Genomic DNA, 23,403 nt, shown 5'->3' with positions numbered 1-23,403 from the left:
GGAATGGGTTACTTTTTAGCTTTGAGACTCGTCTCCAGTCCTCAACATGTTCTCGGAAATGATCCTTATAGACTTGAAAATTATTGTGACCTAGAGATTAGAAAGTCCTTTGCATATTTATATTTTACCAAGCCTGCCTTTAGTCCAGATGGGTAGTTTTCCACTTACCCTCAACACTAATCACCTTTGCATTATCTATTTCTGTTCCTGTTCTCAGTTCACTTTGGGGTGGGGGAAGGGGTTTAAAGACAGAAATTTTTAGAAGAGCTAAAATCCTCACTTTCCTACAGTCTTCATTAACAGGTTTTAGGGACAATGTTATTTTCTTCTGTCTTTGATTTCCATTCCTGATTCTAAAGAATAACTCCCAGGTGGCTGGCCTAGAGCTGATTTTGAAAGGTACAACTTTGTGAGATGATAGAGAATCCTAAAAGATGTTCTGAGGCTGGCCCTATGGCCTAGTGGTTTGGCGTGCTCCTCCTTGGCAGCCCGGGTTCAGTTCCTGGGCGCCAACCTATACCACTTGTCAGCTCCCATGCTGTGGCAGCAAACCACATACAAAATAGGGGAAGATCTTAGCTTAGGGCGAATCTTCCTCAGAGAAAAAAAAAAAAGATGTTCTGGACATTCCCCAATGATGCTTACAAAGCCTTATGAATCTATTTAGCAGTATTTCCAGCCTGATTAGGAAGTGAGGAAGAGGCATTTGGTCCTCCCTGGATGATGGTTCTTATCAGCTCTGGGCAGCAGAGGAAGGTTGCCAACTATGAGGTCTGAAAAGAGGAAAGATCAAATTAGCATCTATACCAGCCACACTCAGACATACCCTGCCAAAACGTACTCTCCCCACCAAAATACACACTCCACTAAAACATCCACACTTCACAAAATGATGTCCTTCCATATGTACTAAGTGCACATTAACATCTGCAAACACACATCCATATTCCCTCCCATACACAGACATCAGAACTCACATACACACTTAAGTAGGCATACTCACTCAAATAGACTGCCCTCCCTGCCCACCCTGATACACACACACGCAAAGACCTACAAACACCACATGTTGTACAGCGCAGGCGTGAGCTGACGTCATCCTCCTAGAATAGCTCAGCTCAGCCTCAGCCTGCACATTGGCTTTACTCAACCGCAGGTTTCTAGAGAAGTCAGGAAACTGGGAGGTAACTTGGCAAACAAGCCAACGGCCCGCGGGCCCAACAGGACACTGGGAAAGACAAGAGTCACATAAAACAATCTCGTTGCTCCTGACCGTGGAGTGGAGAACAGGCGTGTGTGATGACCCCGCAGGCCAGAGCTGAGGCCTGAGGAGAGGGACCCAGATCTGGGCGGGGATTTGGTCTCAGGAGGGCAGTTTGGGATTTGAAATCTGAATTGTCCTGGAAATTTGGGACATATAAGCATAATAATTTGTTTTTAAGCAGCCTGCAAACTGTTGTTGAGACAAGATGTCAATCTCCAAAGAGATCATTAACAATGCCAAATAACAGATTATAAATGCCAAATAAATGGTATGGATAACATTAATTCTGTAGTGGGAAAATAGCACAGGTTTTCCAGGTGGAAGCCCAAGCCAAAACTGGGCCTCTAGGGCTCTGGGGACAAGGAGTGACGGGAAGGAGGCAGTGGGGCAGCCAGGAGAGAGTGGCACAGCCCAGGTGGAGCAGGCCGGGCATGCTCAGACAGGCATGAAGTGCGGCCATGTGACAGGGCAGGCATGGGGACCAGGGGCAGCATGTTGAAGGCTCTGGGCGGCAGAGCTGCTCTGATGATTACAGAATAGTGAGGAGAGTGACCCTGGAGCACACAGTGGCAGAAACTTAAAAAGGTAGATGGGACCAAATTATGAAAAATCTTAACTATTAGGCGAAAGAGTCCAGACTTAATGCAGTAGAAAAATGGGAGAGGGTGGTGTCTCATAATGATCTGAGCAAAAGAAGAGCAAGTGAAAGCAGACCTTCAGGAAGAGCGCTCTACCAACATTGGGAAGGGTGACTAGGGGATGGGATTTGACGGGGTCCACTGCAATCATCTAAAGGTGAAGAAGCAACGGGTCTTGGGACTGGAGCTGAGGAGCGCAGCGCAAGGAGAAGCCAAAAGTGAGTCTGAGTTTTCTGGGTGGCGTGACTGGGGAAATAAGAGTATCTCTGCAGAAATGGAGATCAGGCAGGAAGCTGGCTTTGGAGAAGACAGTGGGCTTAGACTGAGCTGGACATCCAAGGAGACGGACAGAGCAGATGGTAGGAGGAGCAGGATGAGAGGGCAGGAGGACAGACTACGTAGATGCAAAAGCCAGTTGTAAAAAAGTAAACACCAATGTAAACACCATGAATAGGATCTCTCTGAGGAAGGAAGGAGGACAGCAAAGGGAGTAAGTAGACACAGTGATGGACCAGGGGCAGGAAGGGGTCCAGGGCAGACCCAGCAGGGAAGGAGGCAGAGAAGCCTGGGGTTCCTACCTGTCAAGGAAGAAGGGGAGACTGCCTCAAGAAGGTGGTCAGCAGGGCCCTGAGTTCAAGGAAAATAAGAATTTACAGAGGCTACTGGGTTTGACTCATTTTACAAATACGTATGGGGCACCCCTGCATGGATGGCGGTTAGAAATTGCCCCAGTTCAGCAGACATCTATGAGCACCTGTGATGGTGCCAGGCCCCGAGCACGGTCCTGCATGCCGAAGAGGGAGACTGAGGCTGGATTCTTTCCCCTGAGGAGCCCGTGTTCACAAAAGCTCCACTCCACAACAAGGAAGGATGAGGGCTGGGGGGAAACGGGAGGAGGAAGAGGGAGTGGATGGAAAAGCGAGTACAATCGAGAGCAGACCACTTACTCAAAAATTTGGGCATTTAAAGGAAAGCAAGAACTAGAAAAATAACCTGAAGGCACAGAAAGTCTTGCAGCGCTCTCCCTGTCCCGAGCCCCGCCATAGGTGAGACCGGATGTTTCTCGGCAAGAGAAAAGGCATAGAAGAAGAGCAGAACCTGGGGGAGGTGGGATTATTGTGGAATAAATCCGAGACTTAGTCTCCTTTTCCCAAGAGTCAGGAAGAATCCATTTCTGCCTAGTTAAGAAACACAGCAAAGCGGTAAAATGCGGACAAAGCGTCCGGGTGAGCGGCTCTGTCAGTGAGTGGTTGGAAAATGTGGGAGTCAAAAAAGGGGAGCGCTTGGGAGAGGTGGTATCAGCAAAGTCTTCTTGGAGGAGGTGGCATTTAACTTAAGACTTGAAGGATGGGCGGAGAGGAGAGGCCTGGGCATTCCCAGCCTGGAGCTAACCAGGCGTGGCTCTCGTCCGCCGGCCCTCTCGAGCTCCCCGCTCCGCTCCCCTCCCGCCCCACTCCGCTCGCCCGCGCCCCACTTCCCGGCACTGACGTCAGCGGGCGCTGACCGCAGCGCGGAGGCGGTGGCGGGGGCCGGGCCGTGGGGCGCGGGAGGCGGGAGGTGCTGCTCCTGCCCGCCCCCGCCGCGGCGATGGCCAATGGGCGGCGCGGCCACCTCCCCGGCTCCGCGGGCTGCCCGGCCTGCCCCCGCCGCGGCGATGGCCAATGGGCGGCGCTGCCACACACACCCCCCCCGCCCCCCCGCCCCCCGCCCCGGCTCCGGGAACGGTATGAAAGGCATCGCCCGGCGAAGCCAGCTCAGTGTGAGCTGCCGAGCCGCCGACGTTGCGGAGTGGAGAGTCGCGCCGAGACTTCCCGTCGCTCCCAGAGCTGCCACCGCTCCCCACAGCCGCGCACTACAGGAGCCAGGCCCGCTGGACCGGGAAGAGAACGGACATGCTCCCGGAGATCGCTGCCGCCGTGGGCTTCCTCTCCAGCCTCCTGAGGAGCCGGGGCTGCGTGAGCGAGCAGCGGCTTCAGGTTTTCGGCAGGGCTCTCCAGGAGGCACTCACAGGTGAGCACGCGCGGAGGGTCCTGGCGCGCGTCGAACCCGGCCGCGGGGCTCGGCCCCCTCCCTGCCTGGGCGCGCTTCCTCTCCGCTTCGGGGAGGGGTCCGCAACTCCGGGACTCGGTTTCCCTCCAGTTCCCCCATTCCCTGGGCCACGTCTCCGCTCCTCGGCCCTGCGCTCGGCTCTCCTTGGCAGTTTGGATTGGGCGCGCCCCTCCTCATTGTCGCGGGCGCAGCCTGTTGTCCTAGAGCGCGATCCCCAGTCCCCAGCTTATGCCCCAGAGGAGGGGGTACCTGCGTGTCTGAGTGCGGCCTCATCTTCCTCACTGGACCCTGAGACCCGCGAGGGACGCTGCGGGAGACAAAGCCCGGCCGGCCCAGGGGTCTTTATGGGAGAAGGCGGCACAGTTGAGCCCTCTCAACAACTGGAAGCCGCCGCGGGGCTTTTTCCAGCCTTGCGGGACTGCGCTGTGTCTGGACTGCTCGTGGAGTCGCTCGAAGTTGGGATCCGGGCTCACTTAGTGTTCTCTGGTCCCTCTTAGCCATCTACTACATATTATGGTCCACAGGAGTCCTTGTAGGTAGTAACTGCGCCCTACAGGCATGTGTGTGGAGGGGTCGGGGTGCGGCGGAAGACAGCAGGGTTGACAGCCCTGGGTTGACAAGAGATAAGCAGCCTCGCTGGGGAGAACCCTATCTCCCAGCTGTTTCAAGCCAGTTGGCTGGAGGTCTTGAGGAGCCATAGCCATCTCTGAACGTGCCGGCACGTATCTTGCGCACATGTGAGGAACAACATATGTTTCAAGACAACACCACATTTGGACTCTAATAGCCACTGCTAAGATCTCTGAATTTTGAGAGAGGAAGTGGGAGCCACTGGGCGGAGGGTTGAGGAGTAGTAGCTTACTGTAGATCCAACAGTGACAGCAGCCTTCCTGGCCTTGCAACTGCAGCTCGTAGGTCTCCAGAGGCCCTGCCTGGACACGCTGGCCGCGGTCACATCCCTCCTCCTTAAACTGGGGATGTGCCAAAAACAATACACTGGTTACTGAGGATTGCCCCAGAACTCTGGGACCCCATCCCAATATACTCACACACCCCTGTCCTGGAAGGGGGGCTTCCTTCCAGATCCAATAACATTTTCTCTGCTACAGTGGCAGGAGTCCTGGAACTCTGGAAACCACCTTGCTTACTTGCTCACAGGGTCCGTCCTTCTCCTCCTGTTCTTTCATTCCCATCCTCTGTTCTCATAGCATCCCTGGCCCAACCACTCTAACCAGGGCCTCTCCCCATTGTCCTGTCTCCATAGAGCACTATGAACACCATTGGTTTCCTGAGAAGCCATCCAAGGGCTCTGGCTACCGCTGCATCCGCATCAACCACAAGATGGACCCTATCATCAGCAAGGTGGCCAGCCAGATCGGACTCAGCCAGCCCCAGTTGCACCAGCTGCTGCCCAGTGAGCTGACCCTGTGGGTGGACCCCTACGAGGTGTCCTATCGCATCGGGGAGAATGGCTCCATCTGCATCCTGTATGAGAAGGCCCCAGTGGCCGCCTCCTATGGGCTTCTCACCTGCAAGAACCAAATGATGCTGGGCAGGAGCAGCCCCTCAAAGAACTACATCATGGCAGTCTCCAGTTAGACCCCCTGCCATCCCTCTCCGGCATTCTACTGTACTCATTCTGCTGTGACAACAGGACACTGCATACCTCAACCTGGTGAACAGTATTTTAAGTGAAAAGCTATTTATATATATATATATACATATATATATATATATATATATATATATACACACACACATATATATTTTTTTTTTTTTAAGAAAATGGGAGGAAAAAACCAAAAGATTTTTTTAAGAAAATCCTTAAGGGGAGCTGCTTGAAAGCGGCCTCCCCAGGTGCCTTTTTGGAGAGAACTGTTGTGCACTTGAGTCTGGGAACCAGTGTCTGCCTATGGGAGGGGGTCGTGGCGGGGGGTGTGCCTGGCCAAGGTGAGGTGGGAGGAGCTTGGCTAGCACCCTAGGAGGCTGTGAGAAGGAGCAAGCAAGTTTAGCAACTGTGAATGAGAGGTTAGGATCTGCCCTGGTCGGGGAGAAAGGCTGAGTTCACAGCTCTCACTCTCCCCACTGGGACACCTGCATCCCTGGCTTGTCTTACTCAGGGCGTTCAAGCCTGGACTTAACTCTTACTGTGCTGCCTAATCTTCTCTCTTATTTTTCTGATGAGATCCTGGGCAGAGTGAAAAGGTCTCTCCTGGTTCCTCCTGTCCTAAGCAGCTTTTCTTGAAATCATGATTTGTTTCTACTTCTATCCTCAGGGGCCTGTAGACGTCACTTCCCAGCTGGGACTCTCAAGCTTTTTGTTTTGTGGGGTCTGGAGGGAGCGGGGTGGAGGTGGTTGGGGTTGGGACAGTGGGCACTCCACACAAAACCTTTGCTTCGTTATTTGCTGCTCTGTGAGTAAGTGTGGCGAACAACTTGAGAATGATTTGCAATGGAATTTTAGGACCCAAAGAATATCCCCTGGGGATGTTTTTTTGGCCAAAACCCTTCTTTTTGGAACCATATGAAAGTCCTGATGTTGCTGTCATTATCTCTTTGCGAGGCAGCTCAAAAGCTGCAGGGCACTCAGGTCTTTTATTACTGGCTTCTTTTTAAAAGCACAACACTCCTCTCTAACTCTCCCTGCTCCGCTCCTCTTCTGGCTAGGTCAGGGAGCTACCCTGTTTTCTAGGACAAGAGTTCTCAGTCACTGTGCAATATGACCTCCTGGGTCTCAGGCGGGTCGAAAGAAAACTGGCTCTAGGAGCCTCCTGTGCCCTGGTGGTCTTGGGGAACGAACTCTCCCTCTGTCCTTGGGACTCTGGCTGGCTGAGCAGCCTTGCGGGTGTTCCTTGGCCGAAGGGGAAAATGCCCTAAGTTCTCCAGGACTGCTTGGTGTTCTTGTAGGGCTGACACTAAAAGCCAAACCTTGGGCATTGCTTTTTCTCCCTGGTGCTCAGAGCCCTGTGGGAGAGGTTGTCGTCTCTCTCGGTACAATCCAAGTTTGTCTCGAGTTGTGCAATATTTCCTGGAGAAAAATGGGAAACTACACTGGAAACAAATCCCCTTTCTTAGGTTTCTCAGTGACATTAGTGAGGGGTCCTCAGAAGGCTGCCAGTTTCCCAAATCCAAATCACCTTGAGAAGGATGCAGCTAGAGCACAGTCAGCCTGGCTGCCCTTCTACTGTTGCGCTGAGTGAGGAACCTTCCTCCAGCACCACCCCACCCCCTCCCGACCACTTCCTCGATTTCTGAACTGCTCAATTCTGACTACAGGTGCTATTTACCAAACACTCTACTCATTCCTGCCAGTTCTGCCTCCTTTTCCATTCTCCAGATTCCCAGCTGCCTTCCCAGACCCTGCTTCCAGTCTTTATTACTTTCAAGTTAACTTCGGGCCCACAGACCCGAGCTCGGTTTCTGGCCTGTGAGTTGAAACAAAGCTGTGAATCGCTGCGGAGCATCCTGTTGCATCTTGTCTGCAAACAGATCCCTGCCTTTTTAGAAATGACCTCATGGTCTCATGCCTAATATTTTCTCTCTTGTCTTCTTTTTAATGTTCACTTTAAACATAAAACACCCAGAACTGGACTGTTGAGCAGGACTGTCTCTCCTATTAAGTAAAAATAAATAATAGTAGTACGTTTGTAAGCTATTAAAAGACAAAGGTTACTAATTGTGTAATAGTGTATTTATGTAGAAGAATGTACAGCTTTATGGACAAATGTATACTTTTTTGTTTCTTTAATAAAAATGTAGTGGATGAAGTCTTATGTAGAGAAGTTTCCCACATTCTAATTTGCATGTCTCTCAGATCCGAATCCTTTCTTTGTTTCTTACAGCATTTCTCTTCAGTTGCACTCAGAAGATCCATAGCATGGGGCTGGTATAAAAGAAAAATCTAGTTGTGTAGTGGGGCCGTTTCCAACCTTCCCTCTTCCCTGGGAAGTTGCTGTCCTCCCTTTAATGTGTATGCTAATGTTTCCCTGTGAAAATGCTGGGCGGGGCAGGGTTCTTCCAGACTGAACTTTCCTTAGTCCAGCCAGGTTGCACTTTACACATCTTACCCCTGCTAGGCCTCAGTTGCACTCACTCATCCATTCATTCAGCAAGCACGCGTTGTCAGGAAGTGCTAGGCACTTGAAAATGCTTATAACGATTAAGACACACAGCCTGCCTCTCACAAACTAGGGTTGTCAGCAGAGGGCACTGAACCCCTTCCCAAGTCGGGGCAGGATTGTTTGAAATTCCTGGTACAGGCTCTCTTGTCTTATTAGACGAGCAGTTGGGCCCCAGGATCTACACACTTCAGCCCAACAGTGAAGGGCAAGGACAGTCAGCTAAGAGCAGCTACTTCTGACAGCAAACACTGTGAGCCAAAGATTTGTTACCAATTTATAACTCCCTTTGGCTATGTTAATAGGATCTATGTAAGGAAATGAGAACAGTCTTTATTATCCCTGACTCCTGGGTTCTTTCCATGAGGTTTTGACAGATTTCCCAACCACCACCCCACTTGATGGCTCGGCAGTTCCCACTGAGGTCACAGGTACAGTTTTGACCTGGGCTAGTTTTTTTTTCTTGTCCCTAGTGAGCTGTATTTAAACCAAATTTTAAACAAATTGACTCATGAACAGTGGCACTGTCCTCCCACTTCATTTCATTTTTCCATGACCCTCATCAACAAACATGCAGTTTGACCCAGGTGTACTAGGTGGGAGGTGGGCCAGGGAAGCTGTGTGTGGTACACTGGGAGGAGAAGGGAGCTGGGAGATAGGGATGCTGGAAGCTAGCTCATCTGCATCGTAAATAGAATTGGTTATGGGGACCCACTTGGTGTCAAAGGAACGATCCCATTTTCACTTGTAGCTTCTAACACAAGTGTCCTTTGTTAAGAACCCACTTTTTTGACTGTTAGGGTTGAATTTTTGCCCATTCTGGCATGCTCTTCTCTTCTTCTGTACAAAGTCAGCATCTATCTTGTTTCCCAATAGGCCCCAAACATGAATGGTATTTCATTGTTTAGTAGAAAACCTAAAATTCAGGGAAGGTCATTTGAAAGCTGGGGAAACCACAGAAAGGCAGATTTAGCTTGGTGCTGCTCTCAGCTCCCAGTGGACTAATTGTCCCTCAATTTGCATGAGAGGGTTCTGTGATCAAATAGTGTGTTATTTATTTTAGATCTGAGCAATTTCAGTTGGGGTAGAGAGTGCCCCTTCTACAGCTGGGGGACAAGGGCTGTGGACAGGAACTGCTTAAGGAGTTGCAGTTGGTGGCCTTCATGTGTCCAGAGACTGGGCATTGATTGGTCTGTTCTGCTTCCAGCTTCCCCACTTGGTAAACAGTGCCAGCCTGGGAGAGCTGTGGTCCGTCAGCTGTTTCTGGATGATAACGCACCTCCCCTGAGAGTGTAGACAAGGCCTTGTGAGCTGCAGATTAAGAGCCCGTCCTGGCTCCTGATAAGGCGTTTTGGGTGGGGGAGTCCTTGGTGCTGCAACAAACAAGCCCCAGAAAGAGGAATCCCACTCCTGTGAGTCTGACATCTGCTCCTATGGCAGCCTGTGTTAAGGAAAGATGGTGCGAACTCCTGGCTTCCAGGCTGGTAGCAGCACCCCTAGCCCAGCAAAGCATGGTGCAGTAGAAAGAGTTCTGGGCTGGGAGGGAGAATATATGGGGTGTGGTCAAAATTTCTCTTCCTAACTAGCTGTGTGAGTTTGGACAAGCCCTTCAATTTTCCTGTCTCAGAAATTAGGCGTTAGATTAAATGACCTGTTCCTTTTTTCGGCTTTTGATTCTAAATCATCTCCATTATCCTGGCAATCACTGGAGGGCAAATTAGCACAATTATGATCATTATTCTCAATTAGTTGAACTGAAAGGTCACTTGGGGTGGGAGTGGGGTAAGTAATAATCTGCTCTTACTTGGATCGGACTCCTGCCTGATGAAGTTTTAGTTCCAAGCGTTCCGAGGCAGTGCTGCAAAGAGGCTGGCAGCTCAGGCTCCTCAAAGCCTGACCTCAGCTCCGCCGCCTCCATCCTGGCTGGGCAACGGGGGGCGAGTCGCTTCACCAGCCAGGCCACTACTTCCCCATTTGTAAAATGGTATTAAGAATAGAACCCATCTCCATGTGTCATTATGAGGATTAAACAAAATCCATAAACTACTTAGAATAGTGCTTTGCACATTTAAATACTCAATAAATGAGAATTGTGGTTTTCACTTGAAGTTAACCTCATGTCTTCAAGGGCTCTGAACGATCCTGAGATAAATAAAGACACTCTGACATTCTGAAAACTGAAATCATTGTTAGAGTAATAGTTCCTCGTGTGTCCAAGAGCGGCTGCAGTTAACAGCATCCAAGCAGCCTGTGGCCTCTCCCGTAGAAGGATGATTTCAGTTCTTTGTTTAAAGATTCTCACAGTCCAAAAGCTCCTCCTAGTGCCATATGTAGCCCATAGTAGGCACTGTAAGTATCTGCTGAATGAATGAACAAACTCATGTCTGAGCTCTCATTCTTGGTGAGTGTACAGTATCTTTGCCAGATCAGATCTCGTTGGACACGGGGCAGCTTTGACCTTTGGACTCCATGGTCTGCTTGTGGATTAGTACCAAAATGGGTTACGTTCTCATTCACACATAAAGTGGTCTGGGAAAGGGATTTTCCAATAATAATTTTACCTCCATTCTGCCCACCTGTGGAATCACGCTCACGTACTCTCCCTTCCCAGAAGAGAGAGCAATGGGGAGCTGACAAGGGCAAGCCTGATGAGTTCTGGCTTTCTCTATGCACCAATTCTTTGCAGAACTGGCAAGAAAAACATTTGAGCTCAGCCTAAGAGGACCCCCTGGATAACAACATAACACAGTCGAGTATATATGTCCCAGGGGTGCAGCCATCCTCTCCCCTTCTTTGAGAGGAACATGGCTCTCTGGGCCCCCACCAGCTCCAAGTCACTTTATTCCCAGCTGAAGCCCGGCTCTATCACTCTCCACCCTGACTCCTATGAACAAGGCTGGGCCTCAATTCAACCCTTGTTCCATAAACCTGACAGGCTGCCCAGAGCACATCAGATAAGAGGAAGTTATAGCTGGGCAGGTTGGCAAGGACTAACTTTATTTACCAGCACCAGCAAGGAGAGGCCATTTAAAGGTTTTTGGGCACCAGAGGAGCAAGGATGGGGCGAGTCAGTCAATGAATGAGGATAGCTGGACAGAGGCTGTGGTGAACTTGGAAGGCAAGCTCAAGCCTTGTCTCAAAAGGGCTCCCTCCTTACCTCAAGTCGATTGTCATCCGAGGAGACCAGAGATATCTGATATTGTGATTTTTCAAGTAACCTAAAATATAGACTTTTATTTGACATCTCGCTAAATTCTAATGACCGCAACTCATTTTTAAAAAGTGTTAAACATAAGTACGTATCTGCATAGGCCCCCAGTTTGTGACCTATGATGCACCTGGGGCCACCTGGCAGTGGGAGTGTAGGGTTTTCTGCCTCCCATACTAGGAGTAAAGCTCTGCACTGAGGACATCCAAGGCAACCAACCTCATGGTGGCGTGATCTCCAGGAAGGGGCAGCTCAGCATGTTTCTGATAGAATCGTAGGCACACAGGGGGCCCCTGCTTCCCTTCCAGGGGTTCGTCTAGAGGCAGGTCTCCCCACCTTCCGCTGGGATCCATTCACCTGTGCCTGGGACTGCGGCCTCGGGCCTGTGCCCAAGGGATGCCCTGCCTCCCTCCTGCCCACCCACTTTTATTTGGTTAACTCTTGTCTCTCAAGATTCGGACAATCTCTTTAAGGCAAGTTTTCAGTGACATCTTCCCTTCGCAGTCTGGGCTATGTGTTCCCATGATACTCAGTTCTTTCCTCTGCCCTAGTCCTTACAACTCCAAATTTACAGCTAGTCTGTAGGCCGGGGACCTTGCCTGAGCAGTATTTGGTGCTTAGTAGGTGTTAGTGAATATTGGGTGAATGGATGAATGTCAAGGTTGCCAAGAATAGAGGCCAACAGATGAAAGGTAAGTAGATCAGGTGGAAGAAAAACATCAAGTCTATTCAGGGTTTGCCAGCCAGGGGTCCCAGCTCAAAGCAGCCAACTTGAGATTGCACTTTCTTAGGAAAACAATCCTTTGAATCTTGCAGCCTCTTAGGTCTTTAAACACCTGCCATTGAAATGTAAATATAACTTAAAGGGGAGTGGACACACTTTAAATTATAATATGGGAGAACCTTAGTTATCAATTAACTCCCTAAGTGGGTTTACCTGGAGAAAAGGCTGGGCCGCTGTCACGAAGGAACTGATGGAGGCGGCAGGAGAGAGAGGATAGACTGCAGCTACTGCACACCGATCCTGCCCTCAGGAGTCCTCCTTCCCAATGTCTTTGTTGGAGGCCAGCTTCAGGGAGGGGGAAGTAGCTCTGGGCTTAGGAGTTGGGAAATACGGGCCCTAGCTTCAGGTCTGACAAAACTAGTGATAGATGTCTTTGCCTGGTCCCTTCCTCCTTCCCAGCCTCAGTTTTCTCATCTCTCGCCATTCCATTTGCACTTCCAGATGGAAAAGGAAAATCTCTGATTCTCAAGTTCACGGATGAGGACAATGAAGCCCAGGCAGAACCAGGGGGAGGTGGTGGGAACAGGCTTCAACCTTGGGTGTGTCTCTCTCCAGCCCCCTGCAGCCTCTTCAGGACGCCTCCCCTCGACAATTCCACTGTCCTCTTGAAAACCTTCCTACCTCATGGCTTTTCAACATTTATACACATGGTTTAAAACTGCTCACAGTTTTACCACATATTTCTTACTCCAGAGCCTCTTAATGATATATACACATAGTTTATTGCTGTTCACACTTTTATAACAAATACAGTCAGCACATTTTCACGTATCACTTTTGGTTGATGTCTGGTGGCTTTGCAAGCTCAAGTCCCCTCTCCATGTGTTACCACATGCACCCCCCCATAGGAGGAACCATTGTCTTCTGTTTCTTTTTATTCTCCCATGTGCTGTCAACACAACTTGGCACAGGCAGTCTGGGTATACTGCCTGAGTGCACTGGCTGCTGAATGAAAAGATATGGGTTGAGTAAACCGTGATATGCTCACAAGTGGCTGTGGGACAAGTGCCCTCTCCTCTCTGCCCCGCTCCAACCCTCTCACTCCAGACATAAGAAGGAAAGTGCCTTATTTGGGAGTTTCCTAAGAAGGGGTTGAGGGAGCCCTGTGAGCTGAACCCCGCTGCATACACACATAGTTCCCAGCACACGGTCTACACGCTAGCAGACATGCTCTTGGGTGGATGCTGATGGTAGGGCTTCATTTGATCATCCTGGTGAAGTCTGTTCCATCCTGAACCACAGCTACTTGGAATCATAAACAGTCAGTGGGCGGATATGGATGAAGATCTAGATAAATAAGTTTGGAAATAAAGGAGACGCATCTTTGGAATACGCTTTCACATAACACAGGCTGAGACATTGGTTAAGGATTCTGTCTTCACGCCTGGACCACGGGTTTAAATTTACATGGTCCAAAGACGATCAGATTCTCTGGCTGGGGGTGAGGAGGCCGTGGAAGGAAGGAGAGGAGCAGAGGCAAAGCCCTCTGCGGAGTCTCCTTTAGGAGTGTTCTTGATTTGGCTCTAGGAAGCTGGTGCTAGAGGGGGCTGATTCCTTTACAGTGGGGGTGGGAGTGTGGGCACATTTGAACAACTCAGCTGTCAGTTCTCAGCAGCTGCTGGGAGCCAAGAGAAGGGCAATTAAGTGTCAGAGCCCCTCCCCCAGTTCTTCACGGCTAACTCCTGTCGGGAACTCTTTCTTCTCTTGGGCAGAGCGTCCCCTTGCCAGCTGCCTGCTCCTCCAGGTGTTTCCTGTGCTCTCTTTGTTCTCCGGCTAGGTGGCTGAGGGTGGCGAGCATGACTCTGTTTTGGCTTCCTGTTAGCCAATGGCCACCAGTGTGGAGGAGGCCAGGCGCTCTGGTATCTGGGGAGAACAGACCACAACCAGCAGCTGCCTCCTGACACCTGCTTTTCTGAGAGCAGGTAAACAGTCACAGGCCCAAGGAGGAAGAAGGCTTCTTTGGCAGAGCAGGGGCTTCTGTTAGGTCAGACCAGAGGGAATCATTTCATGAGTGAAATGTCCAGAAGCTCCCCACTCCAATTCCCCTTTCCCCAAGGAAGAGGGCAAAGGCCCAATTGCCCCAGACTCTAATCCCTACATGACAAGTGGAGGTGTGCTGGGTCACCCTCCACTGTAACCCCTGCCATGCAGTGGATGGCACTGCTTCTCAAGACAAAGGCCAAGAGTGCACAGGGGCCGTCTTGGCAAAGCCTCCCTTTCCTTACCTCACACCTGAAACAGCTGCACAGCCATGTTCACCAAGCCCCCCAACCCTAGCCAATTGGTGCAAGGACAAAGGCTGTCTTGGGCTTCTCCCTGGCCACTCTTCCCAGGAAGGCAGGGCAGTGTTTGTGGTTCAAGTTTCTCCTTTTCAGTTGAAGCGACCCGCCCACCTGGGAGATGATCTTATTTATGTCTCCTGTAGGCCACTGGCTCCAGAGCCAAGCTGGCCCTTTCATCAAAAGGGCATGGTATCTCCAGGGCTTGCTTAGAGCTTGCACATGGTAGGTCCTCAGCAATGTTGTAAATGATAAATGAGAATGTTCCCTCTTTTTTTTTTTAATCTTTTTTTGTGAGGAAGATTGGCCCTGAGCTAACATCTCTTGCCAATCTTCTTCTTTTTGCTTGAGGAAGATTGTCCCTGAGCTAATATCTGTGCCAATCATCCTCTATTTTATGTGGGATGCTGCCACGGCATGGCTTGATGAGTGGTACTAGGTCCATACCCAGGATCCAAACCTGTGAGTCCCGAGCCACTCAAGCAGAGCACGTGAACTTAACTACTATGCCATGGGGCCAGCCCCAGGAATGTTCCCTCTTTAACCCTTGTCTGCCTTTATGTTTGTGATGGACCAACAGAACAACACAGTAACAAATAGCACTAGTGACCACTCACCATGTACATGATCTCATTAAATTCCCAGAATAACTCAAGGGGCTGATATTATTACCCTTAGACTACAGAGGAGGAAATGAAGGCTCAGGGAATGTGAAACAATTACCTATGGGCACACTGCGAGTAAGTGGCAGAGTCAGGCTCAAATCCAGGAATGGCTGAACAAACAAAGGGGGAAGAAAAGAAAAATTAAGGCAAAACTGGACTTAGGGTTTCTTCTATTCTCCCTGTCACCCTCAGCCCTCTGGTTTTCTGGATTCCAATAACTTTTACACCAAGCCACATTTCACAGTGCAGACTGTTAAAAAAGGGAAGAAGTCTGGAATCTCAATCTTACATATTTTCCTGTGGAACACCCTTGCCATTTATCCTGGCCTTAAGTAATTTTATGAACCCTTCCGAACTATACAGGGAGTCACTGCCCTTCCCTGGTTCATGTACATGGAGTTCTGTGTGTGCATCTCTTCCTTGGATTTCTTTTTTATTTATACGTCATATTTCAACTTGAAGGTGAGGTTCTAGAGATCACCTCTGATCCTGCTCTGTCCACCACAGCATCTGGGTCTCACCCAGTACCTGGGGTAAGTTTGATAACAAGAAGGACTGGAGAATCACAGAGTCTAGTCTACACACTTCAGGGCGCCCCCCTCTCTCTTTCTCTTTTTCTCTCTCTCCTTTGCACTTTGCCTCCTTCTGGGTGGAGAAATCTCAAGCCAGTGGAGACACACCAGCCAGATGGATTGCTTCACCCTCAGCAGCTGATTCCCCAGCCCTGGTGCAAAACACAGAAGCTCCTTGTGTTCACTGTGACCCAATGCCTTTCTGACTTGGGCCTGCTAAGGGTGAAGCCTTAGGTCTCAGCAGCTTCTCTTGTTTTCACAAAAGGAGAATAATCTCCCTGTCACAGTCACTGCTTGACCAATAGGCTTTTCCCATGGATCCTCCCAGGTGGAAAAAAAATGGAACACTAATTGTGTCCTGGGATGAGATTCAAAGATACCTAGAAAGGTGGAAAAGGATGTAAAAGCACTTGTTAAGATGTTATTTGAATGTGAGGGACTGAAGTGGATCAGTGCTGGCCTTGGAGTCCAGGGTCTATATCTGGGGTCCAGCACATGGCCAGCTGTTCATGGCAGCTTGAAGGACATTTTTATGGTTTTGAGCTTTTAGCCTTCTGTCTGGCAGGCAGGCAGTGGGTATCCTGGAGTAAGGGCCCCCTTGCGTCCAGAGACGGGTCCTTGTGAGAAGCACAGAGTGAGGGAGGGCAGAGAAGAGAGTTTTTGTCCTCAGCGTGCTGCCAGTCCAAAGGAGGTGGTGGGAGGATTATGTGCTAGAGTTCATAAAATACTGATGACGCAGGATTAAATGCAAACCAATGGAATTACACAGAACAATATGTTATACATAAGTAAGTGCTCAGATTGTTGCCAAATGGAAATGATCAGAGGTGGGTGACGTTAACTTAAGGAAGGATTGGGAAAGAGAGGTGTTTTGAGAAATGCCTTTATTATCTTATGCCAGAGAGAAGGAACCCAAACCAGCTCTGGGCACAGGCACTTTGGCAGACACAAACAACAAACAGGAGGTCAGGTGGGTGGGTGGAAGCACAGGGCATGAAGCCAGGTAGGAGGAGAGCTGTGAGCTGTGTTTCCTGGGCAGCCACTCTGCTCCCCCTGCCCCTGGCCCTTCACCCCTGCACCACCAGCTCAGCCCTTCTGCATGAAGAGCAATGGGGAGTTCAGCCCAGAAGAACGCCTGCCTGTGGCCTCAGAATCCTAACTCTGCATGTGCTACACGTTTTACTGTCTTAGGACAGAGGGAATGGCTCCCTTTTATTCTGAATTTATTGAGATCCCTTAGCACCTTAGAGTTCCCATTAATCCTCCCCATTCAGACTGGGCTGATGTTGGAAGGCAGAAGGAAAAGGGAGACAAAAATCAGAGATTCAGGAGACTAGTGGGGCAGGGGGAATCTCTAGCCCTGCTCTCTAAAAAGAGATCTTTGCATTGCCCTAGACCTTTCTGGTCTCAGTCGCCTCACAAAATAATACATATGAAGTATTTTGGAAAGGTTTAAAGTGCCATGCCCACCACCCCCTGGGAAGTACTGGTGTGGGGAAAGTGAGAGTCCTGCCTTACATTGCACAGCCTCTCCTGTTCACAGGGCACTGGATCGATCGCACACCAGCTTACTCTCTGCCATGCTGGCAGGCAGAGGTGGTGGGTGATTATACCTCCAATTTACAGAGGAAACTGGTGCTCAGAGAGAATAGATGGCTTGCCGAGAATTACATGACAAGCAGATGGCAAGCTGAGAGTGGAAGCCCGATCTTCTGATTCCTGGTCCGTTCCTTTCCACCTAGCTTCTTAATGTTTGAGGGCACACGGGTTATTTTGGTGAAGTCTCATTCCAGAACGACTCAAACTTTATTATGTAATGTCAGAACACCCAGATTCCTCTATTCTCTACCTGTTTCCAAGGCCTTGGATTTTTTTCATTTAACCCTGTTTCTGAAGAGATGGAAAAACACCCAGCCGAGGGATTTTTGCCTAACGAAAGCCTCAAGGCACAAAGCCCCACACTACTGCAGGGCAGCACAGCTGCCCAGAGCAAGGCCTCCCTTCCCGGGGCCCTGGCCCTGCACAGAGCTGGCCAGAAGCCCAGGGGGAGCGTGGGGCAGAGCTCTTCAAAGGAGGACAGATGGACAGGCTGGCCCCGGTGCCAGCACTTTGAACCTTTCTGATTTCCAGCCAAATTTCCAGCCAAATGTCCAGCATAAGTTCCCCTCTGGGCTCCTCCTCCCTGGCAGCCTCCCCCCATTCTGTCTTTGGGCTGGCTCTGAGGAGCCTATGAGCTCTGGAGGGATGAGGGCTGTTCTCCTTTATGACTAGGAGATGGATGAAAGGAGGCTGGCAACTGGTGTGGGGCAACTATTGCCATCTGTCTGGTGGGACATCACCAGGGAGGGTCTCGCCCACTCACTCCTTCACCAGCTGCTGGGCTGGAAAGGGAGTGCTGCTGTGGGGCAGCGGATGAAAGAAGCAGCAGCTTCTTTGTGTCTGGACCAAACTTTCAGTGAGTCGCTAAGATAATACACAGGAGGAAGCCGCCCATGCCCCAAACCACTCAAATGATGGACAACCTCCAGCCCTCCCCTCATTTCACACCTCTCCTCCTCCGCCTTCAGCCAGACAGCTTCCCAGGGTCAGAGGGAGCGTCCCCAGCTCCTTGCAGGGATGAGGAGCAGGAAAAGCCGGCCTGGTCCTCTGTCCCCATCCCTTTCCCAGCTTGAGGTAGCTCTGGTATCTTCCTCCCTCCCCACCCCTCCCCACCCCCATTGGTCCCTTACAGCTCTTCTTTTTGTTTGGTTTCTGCAGACTAGGTCTGGAGGGCCGGGAGGCCAAAGCAGAACAGGCCCAGCAGCACAGCTGAGCAGGAGAAGAGAGGAGCTGAATAGAGGCTCCTTAGAATTCCCCCAGCCTGGTGGGGCTGGCAGCCCTCCAGCCCCTGGTCTTTGAATAACACTCTGGGCCAGGGGCTGGGATCAGTGTGGGGGAAGCTTTGGAGCATTTAACTATTTAAAGGTCTCAATAAAAGGAGCTAAGTCCCTGGGAAAGGGGGAGATTAGGCAGATGGCGTGCCCAGGAGCCGGGAAAGGGGTGCAGAGTAGGCAAGGATGGGGTGGAGGAGGGAGGAAGGGCCGAGTAAGAGAATGGGGGATGGGAAGGGAAACAGAGCTTGCCCTCCACACCCAAGCATGCCCTGTGTAGCCTTTCCCTACACCAGCTGGGGGCAGGGGCTCAGCCTCCGCGTCCTGTAATCCTGCCCACCACCTCCAACTCAAAAATACATGTCTGCCCTAAGCGAGATCCATTTTGGAAACACAATGAAGCTGTGAAGTGTGAGGCATCACCCCTTCACCTCTCTTCTGGCACCTGGTGACCAGGACTAGGCAGATGAGTGAGATTTTCTCCGGTTTCTTTTCTTTCATTCATTCATTCATTCATTGAGGAAGATTAGCCCTGAGCAAACTGCTGCCAAGCCTCCTCTTTTTGCTGAGGAAGCCTGGCCCTGAGCTCACATCTGTGCCCATCTTCTTCTACTTTATATGTGGGATGCCTACCACAGCATGGCTTGCCAAGCAGCACGTATGTCTGTGCCCGGATCCGAACCGGCGAACCCCGGGCCACAGAAGCAGAACACGAGAACTTAACGGCTGTGCCACCAGGCTGGCCCCTTGTTTGTTGTTGATGTGGTAAAACTCATATAACATAAAATTTACCATTTTATCTGGTTTCATTTTGCATGGTGAGGCCATATAGTGATTCCGTGTAATGCCTGAGAAGGCAGATAATTGGAGGGCCTGCTCTTGCTTCAAAAGGCAGCCCATTCTAGCCTTTTGTCTCTAAGAATACTGCAGGAAGGGCTACACTTGAAGAGTAAGGTCAGATGGGGTCCCTAGGGAGAAGCATACTACCTACATTCAATTCAGCTCGGCCATTTACTAGCTCTGTGACCACAAGTAAAAGGTTACCTAACTTATCGAGGCCTCAGTCTTCTCATTTTTAAAATGAGGATAAAGGGGCCCACCCAGTGGAGAAGTGGTTAAGTTCACATGCTCTGCTTCGGGCCCGGGGTTCACCCTTTGGATCCCAGGTGCAGACCTACCCACGGCTTGGCAAGCCATGCTGTCGCAGGCAGCCCACAAATAAAATAGAGGACGATGGGCACAGATGTTAGCTCAGGGCCAGTCTTCCTCAAAAATAAGTAAATAAGTAAGATCATTTGCATAAAAATAACTGATTCTGATTTTAAAAAGTTCAGTGAATTAAAAATAAAAGTGGGAAAAACTGAGGGTAAAAAATAATTCCCCCTCAGTATTGTTGAGGGGACTGACTAACATCCGTGATGCGCTTGGAAGAGTTCCCCTCTTGGTAAGCACACAACAAATGTTATTAAATATTATTGTGACCATTACCAGCTCAGGAGGCATTTACACAGGCCACACATGGAAACAGAGAAGCCGGGCACTTCGGAGCTGGGTACGAGGCCACAGGAGAATTCTGCCAGGGGACATTTGCTTCCACCCTTTCTCCCCTTTGTAATGAGCCGTGGTTGGAAATGTGGTCTTCACTGCTCCTAAAGTAACAGTCCTGTGGCGGTCGCCCCCTTTCCCAGCAGGACCCCTCCCCTGCCAGGCTGCCCAGCGCCAGGTCCTCAGGCCAGGCCGCTTCCGACCCCGCCTCGCGGCAGCCTGGGCCCTATCACGAGGCCTACACTGCTGATGGAGTGACCACCTCAAGTATCTTGAGATTTGATTCTTCTGCCGCCTGGGGCTTTTCCTACTCTCTTTAGTCCCTCCCAGGCTGCAAGGTCACCTGGCATGAGGTGGTCACTTGGTCACTCTGGCGCACACACTGCAGGACAGCATCTTTGTTGGCCCGTCCTCATTTCTTGGTCTGGTGGGCCCCGCACGGGTGAGTGGCGTTCGTTTTCCGCACCTTCCAGAGGAGGCACGTCTCCCGTCCTCCACGTGCCTGGGGGACGACGGTCTCACCTTCCGGCAAGGACAGCCGAAGCCTCGCCGCGCTGGCCCAGGAGCCCGGCCGCTGCGGGGCGGGTGGGCGGGCGCGGGCTCCCGGGCTCCGGACACGGGCGGGGGGAGGAGCCCTCGGCCGGCCCCACCCACCCACCGAGCCGGCGGCGCCGCGGCCCGCAGCCCGCCCGGTGAGCCCGGCCCCGCGCAGCCCCGCCCCCGCAGCGCCGCCTTGGCAACAGGCTGGTGATTGGCTGGCGGGGTCTGGAAGGGCCAATCAAAGCCGGCCCTGGCGCTCGCGGTTTGGCTGAGGAGAATGAACCGAGGGGCGGGGGCAGCGGCAGGTCGGTTCCGCTGGCCGACGGGAGGCAAGGGCACCGGGCGCGGCGCCTGGAGTCCCTGCTGCCGGCCGCCTGCTGCCGAGTGCCCCGTGTCCCTAAAGCTTCGGTCACTTCCCCGTTTCTCAGGCCCAGCCTCAGCCGTTCTTAAGCAGTTCTAGAGGTTCTGGGTTTCTGAACCTCGAACACTTCCCAGTCCTCTCTCCAAAGACCCTGTGGCTTTGGGCATTTATTTCCCCAGCTTTGTCACGCAGTGGGGGGAGGGGCCCTCTTCCTCCTCTTCTTGGTTGTGGGTGCTCGCCCTCCTACGGCGCGTTACCTGAGCCTTCCTCTCCGTTAGCCATCATCCATCTTCTAAAAGCAAAGTAACCAGCCACTTCATAACGCTGGACCTCTTGGCTCCAGCCTCCTATCCTCTCACAGAGGATGCATTTCCTGAGGACGTAGGCTGTAAGGTTTGTAAGAGACAGTATCTTGAATAACTTTGTTTCTGCACCCCAACACACACAAACATGCGCACGCATAGAGACTCAAAGGACCTACAATGGTAGCGTCGAGATTAAAATTAGAGCCAGGTGGCCCGGGTTTGACTCTGCTGCTTACTGGCTGCGTAACCTTGAGCAGTTAACCTCTCTGAACTGCAGTTTCTTCTATGAAAAATGCTAATGACACTAGCTCCTACCTCCTAGCATTATTGTGACAAAATGCCTGGCACATAAATGCCTGATAAACGATATTATTTTAGGTATTGATTACGAAGGAATGAGTCTTCCTTTCCCACATTTAATCTTAGCCCTCCATTCCTGGTTTGGCTGGTATGGCTAACGCTAGATTCCAGGGACATTTAAAATTCCTATCAGTCAAGCAGTATAAGACTCAGACTAAAACCGTGTAGTCTTAAAACCCCCAGCCCTAGCATGGGTCCTGCTTTTAGCTCATGGATTTTGCCAAGGGAGAGATCTCTTGGCAAGACAGGAATCCTCTTTTCCTCAAGGACTTTTCTTCAAATTGCTCCTGCTCAAAAGTTGCAGAACAGCAGTATCTGAGGATTTACAATAAATCTCTTTTTTTTCAAAGATTGGCGCCTGAGCTAACAGCTGTTGCCAATCTTCTTTTTTTTTTTTTTTTCTGCTTTTTCTCCCCAAATCCCCCCAGTGCATAGTTGTATATTTTAGTTGTGGGTCCGTCTAGTTGTGGCATGTGGGATGCCGCCTCAGCATGGCCTGACGAGCGGTGCCATGTCCGCGCCCAGGATCCGAACCAGCGAAACCCTGGGTCTCCGAAGCAGAGTGCACGAACCCAACCACTCGGCCACGGGGCTGGCCTCAATCAATCCCACTTTAATAGGATTTAATATTGTCCTTGTTTCGTAAACTCATGGACTGCCCTACCTGATCTCTCCACATACCTGCATTAACACCAAGATGTGATTATAAGTTTTTCCCAAATTCCTCTCCTGAAGTCCTTTCTTGTCACCAGAGACTCATCTCTTCAGCAGTCTTTGCCTCTCCCGCAAACACTACACACTGATGCGTAAGTTTTCTTCAGTGAACACAGGGACTGGCAATGCAGTGCTCACAGACACCTGGTGGCCATTCCAGCTCTAGCACCTGCTGGGTCCTGTTGATGTCAGAAGTTGGCCTTTGTTGATGTTTTGCATTGTTAAGAACAAAAGTAATGATGTGTTGAGGGACACCTCAGTGGTGCCAATGATGGGGACAGGGAAGAGGGCAAGGAGCACACAGCATTGGGGTATGGTTCATGGGGAGCCAGGAGACCTGTTTCAGTGTTGAGTCTATGCCGTTTAGGGCAAGTTGATCCAAAGTGGTAGGTCTCAATTATCCTATCTGTAGAATGGGGTGAATCATACCTGTCTCCTTACTGTATAGATATTTTAGGAAAAGAAATTAAGTCATACGATTGAAAGCACTTTATGTTTTTTGAAAAGAAAAAAAGATGGGTTTGTGCGTGGGAGGGGGTAATGGGCTATTAAATCCATTCATGGCACTATTTTCACTGGGCCCAAAAGAATATGATCCAACAGATGTTATTAAAAACTTATGAACCCAGCTCTGTGCTAACTGTTGTGGGGTATGTGGAGGAGTCATATGACATGATCTCTACCTTTAAAGAATTTACAGTCTAGCCCATTGCTCAGCTGACATGTGAACATTGATGTGTGGCACTGACTGTGGGTTTATAACAATGATCCCCACCCTATCCTATTCTTTTCTACAAGGAAAGGATAATCTGGTGATGTGACAATGGAGCTCAGAGGTGGATGTGCCCTACTCAGACCAGCACCACTGCTGGCCTCTTCCCGCTCCCTTTCTGTCCTTGGCAAGGCATGGGGTCTTACAACCGTCCTCACTGCTGCCTTCACCAGTGCTCGTGAGTCGTGGCCTGAGGCCTTGTGACCTGGCCTTGGGGGGATGCCAGTGCATTCGCTGGGGCCTCCTCTGCTGCTCATCTTTGATACTGCCTTTCTCCTACAGTCATGTAGGTACCTGTTCCTGATGTCTTCTCACCTGCTCCCTGCCCCTGCTGCTGGTTACAAATGCATCACAGCCAC

General features: G+C 50.7%; 1 protein-coding gene and 1 long non-coding RNA gene across 2 annotated transcripts; one reads left to right on the top strand and one right to left on the bottom strand.

Annotated features, from left to right (window-relative positions):
• Window positions 1-3,650: 3,650 nt before the first annotated feature.
• On the top strand, window positions 3,651-7,733 carry BTG2 (BTG anti-proliferation factor 2). Its single transcript, XM_014830235.3, has 2 exons — window positions 3,651-3,912; window positions 5,216-7,733. The coding sequence occupies exons 1-2, from the start codon at window positions 3,795-3,797 to the stop codon at window positions 5,548-5,550; spliced, it is 453 nt and encodes a 150-aa protein (XP_014685721.1). The 5' UTR covers window positions 3,651-3,794; the 3' UTR covers window positions 5,551-7,733.
• Window positions 7,476-21,871, bottom strand: LOC123280674 (uncharacterized). Its single transcript, XR_006519804.2, has 3 exons — window positions 20,336-21,871; window positions 15,064-15,115; window positions 7,476-14,038 (listed from the first exon to the last, which is right to left on the bottom strand). It is a non-coding gene; the product is annotated as an uncharacterized lncRNA (long non-coding RNA).
• Window positions 21,872-23,403: the final 1,532 nt, after the last annotated feature.

The sequence above is a fragment of the Equus asinus genome, chromosome 25 (genome assembly GCF_041296235.1).
Source record: "Equus asinus isolate D_3611 breed Donkey chromosome 25, EquAss-T2T_v2, whole genome shotgun sequence".
NCBI lineage: Eukaryota > Metazoa > Chordata > Mammalia > Perissodactyla > Equidae > Equus > Equus asinus.
The sequence above is the reverse complement of the archived record's forward strand: the minus strand, read 5'-3'. Positions and strand labels throughout refer to the sequence as shown.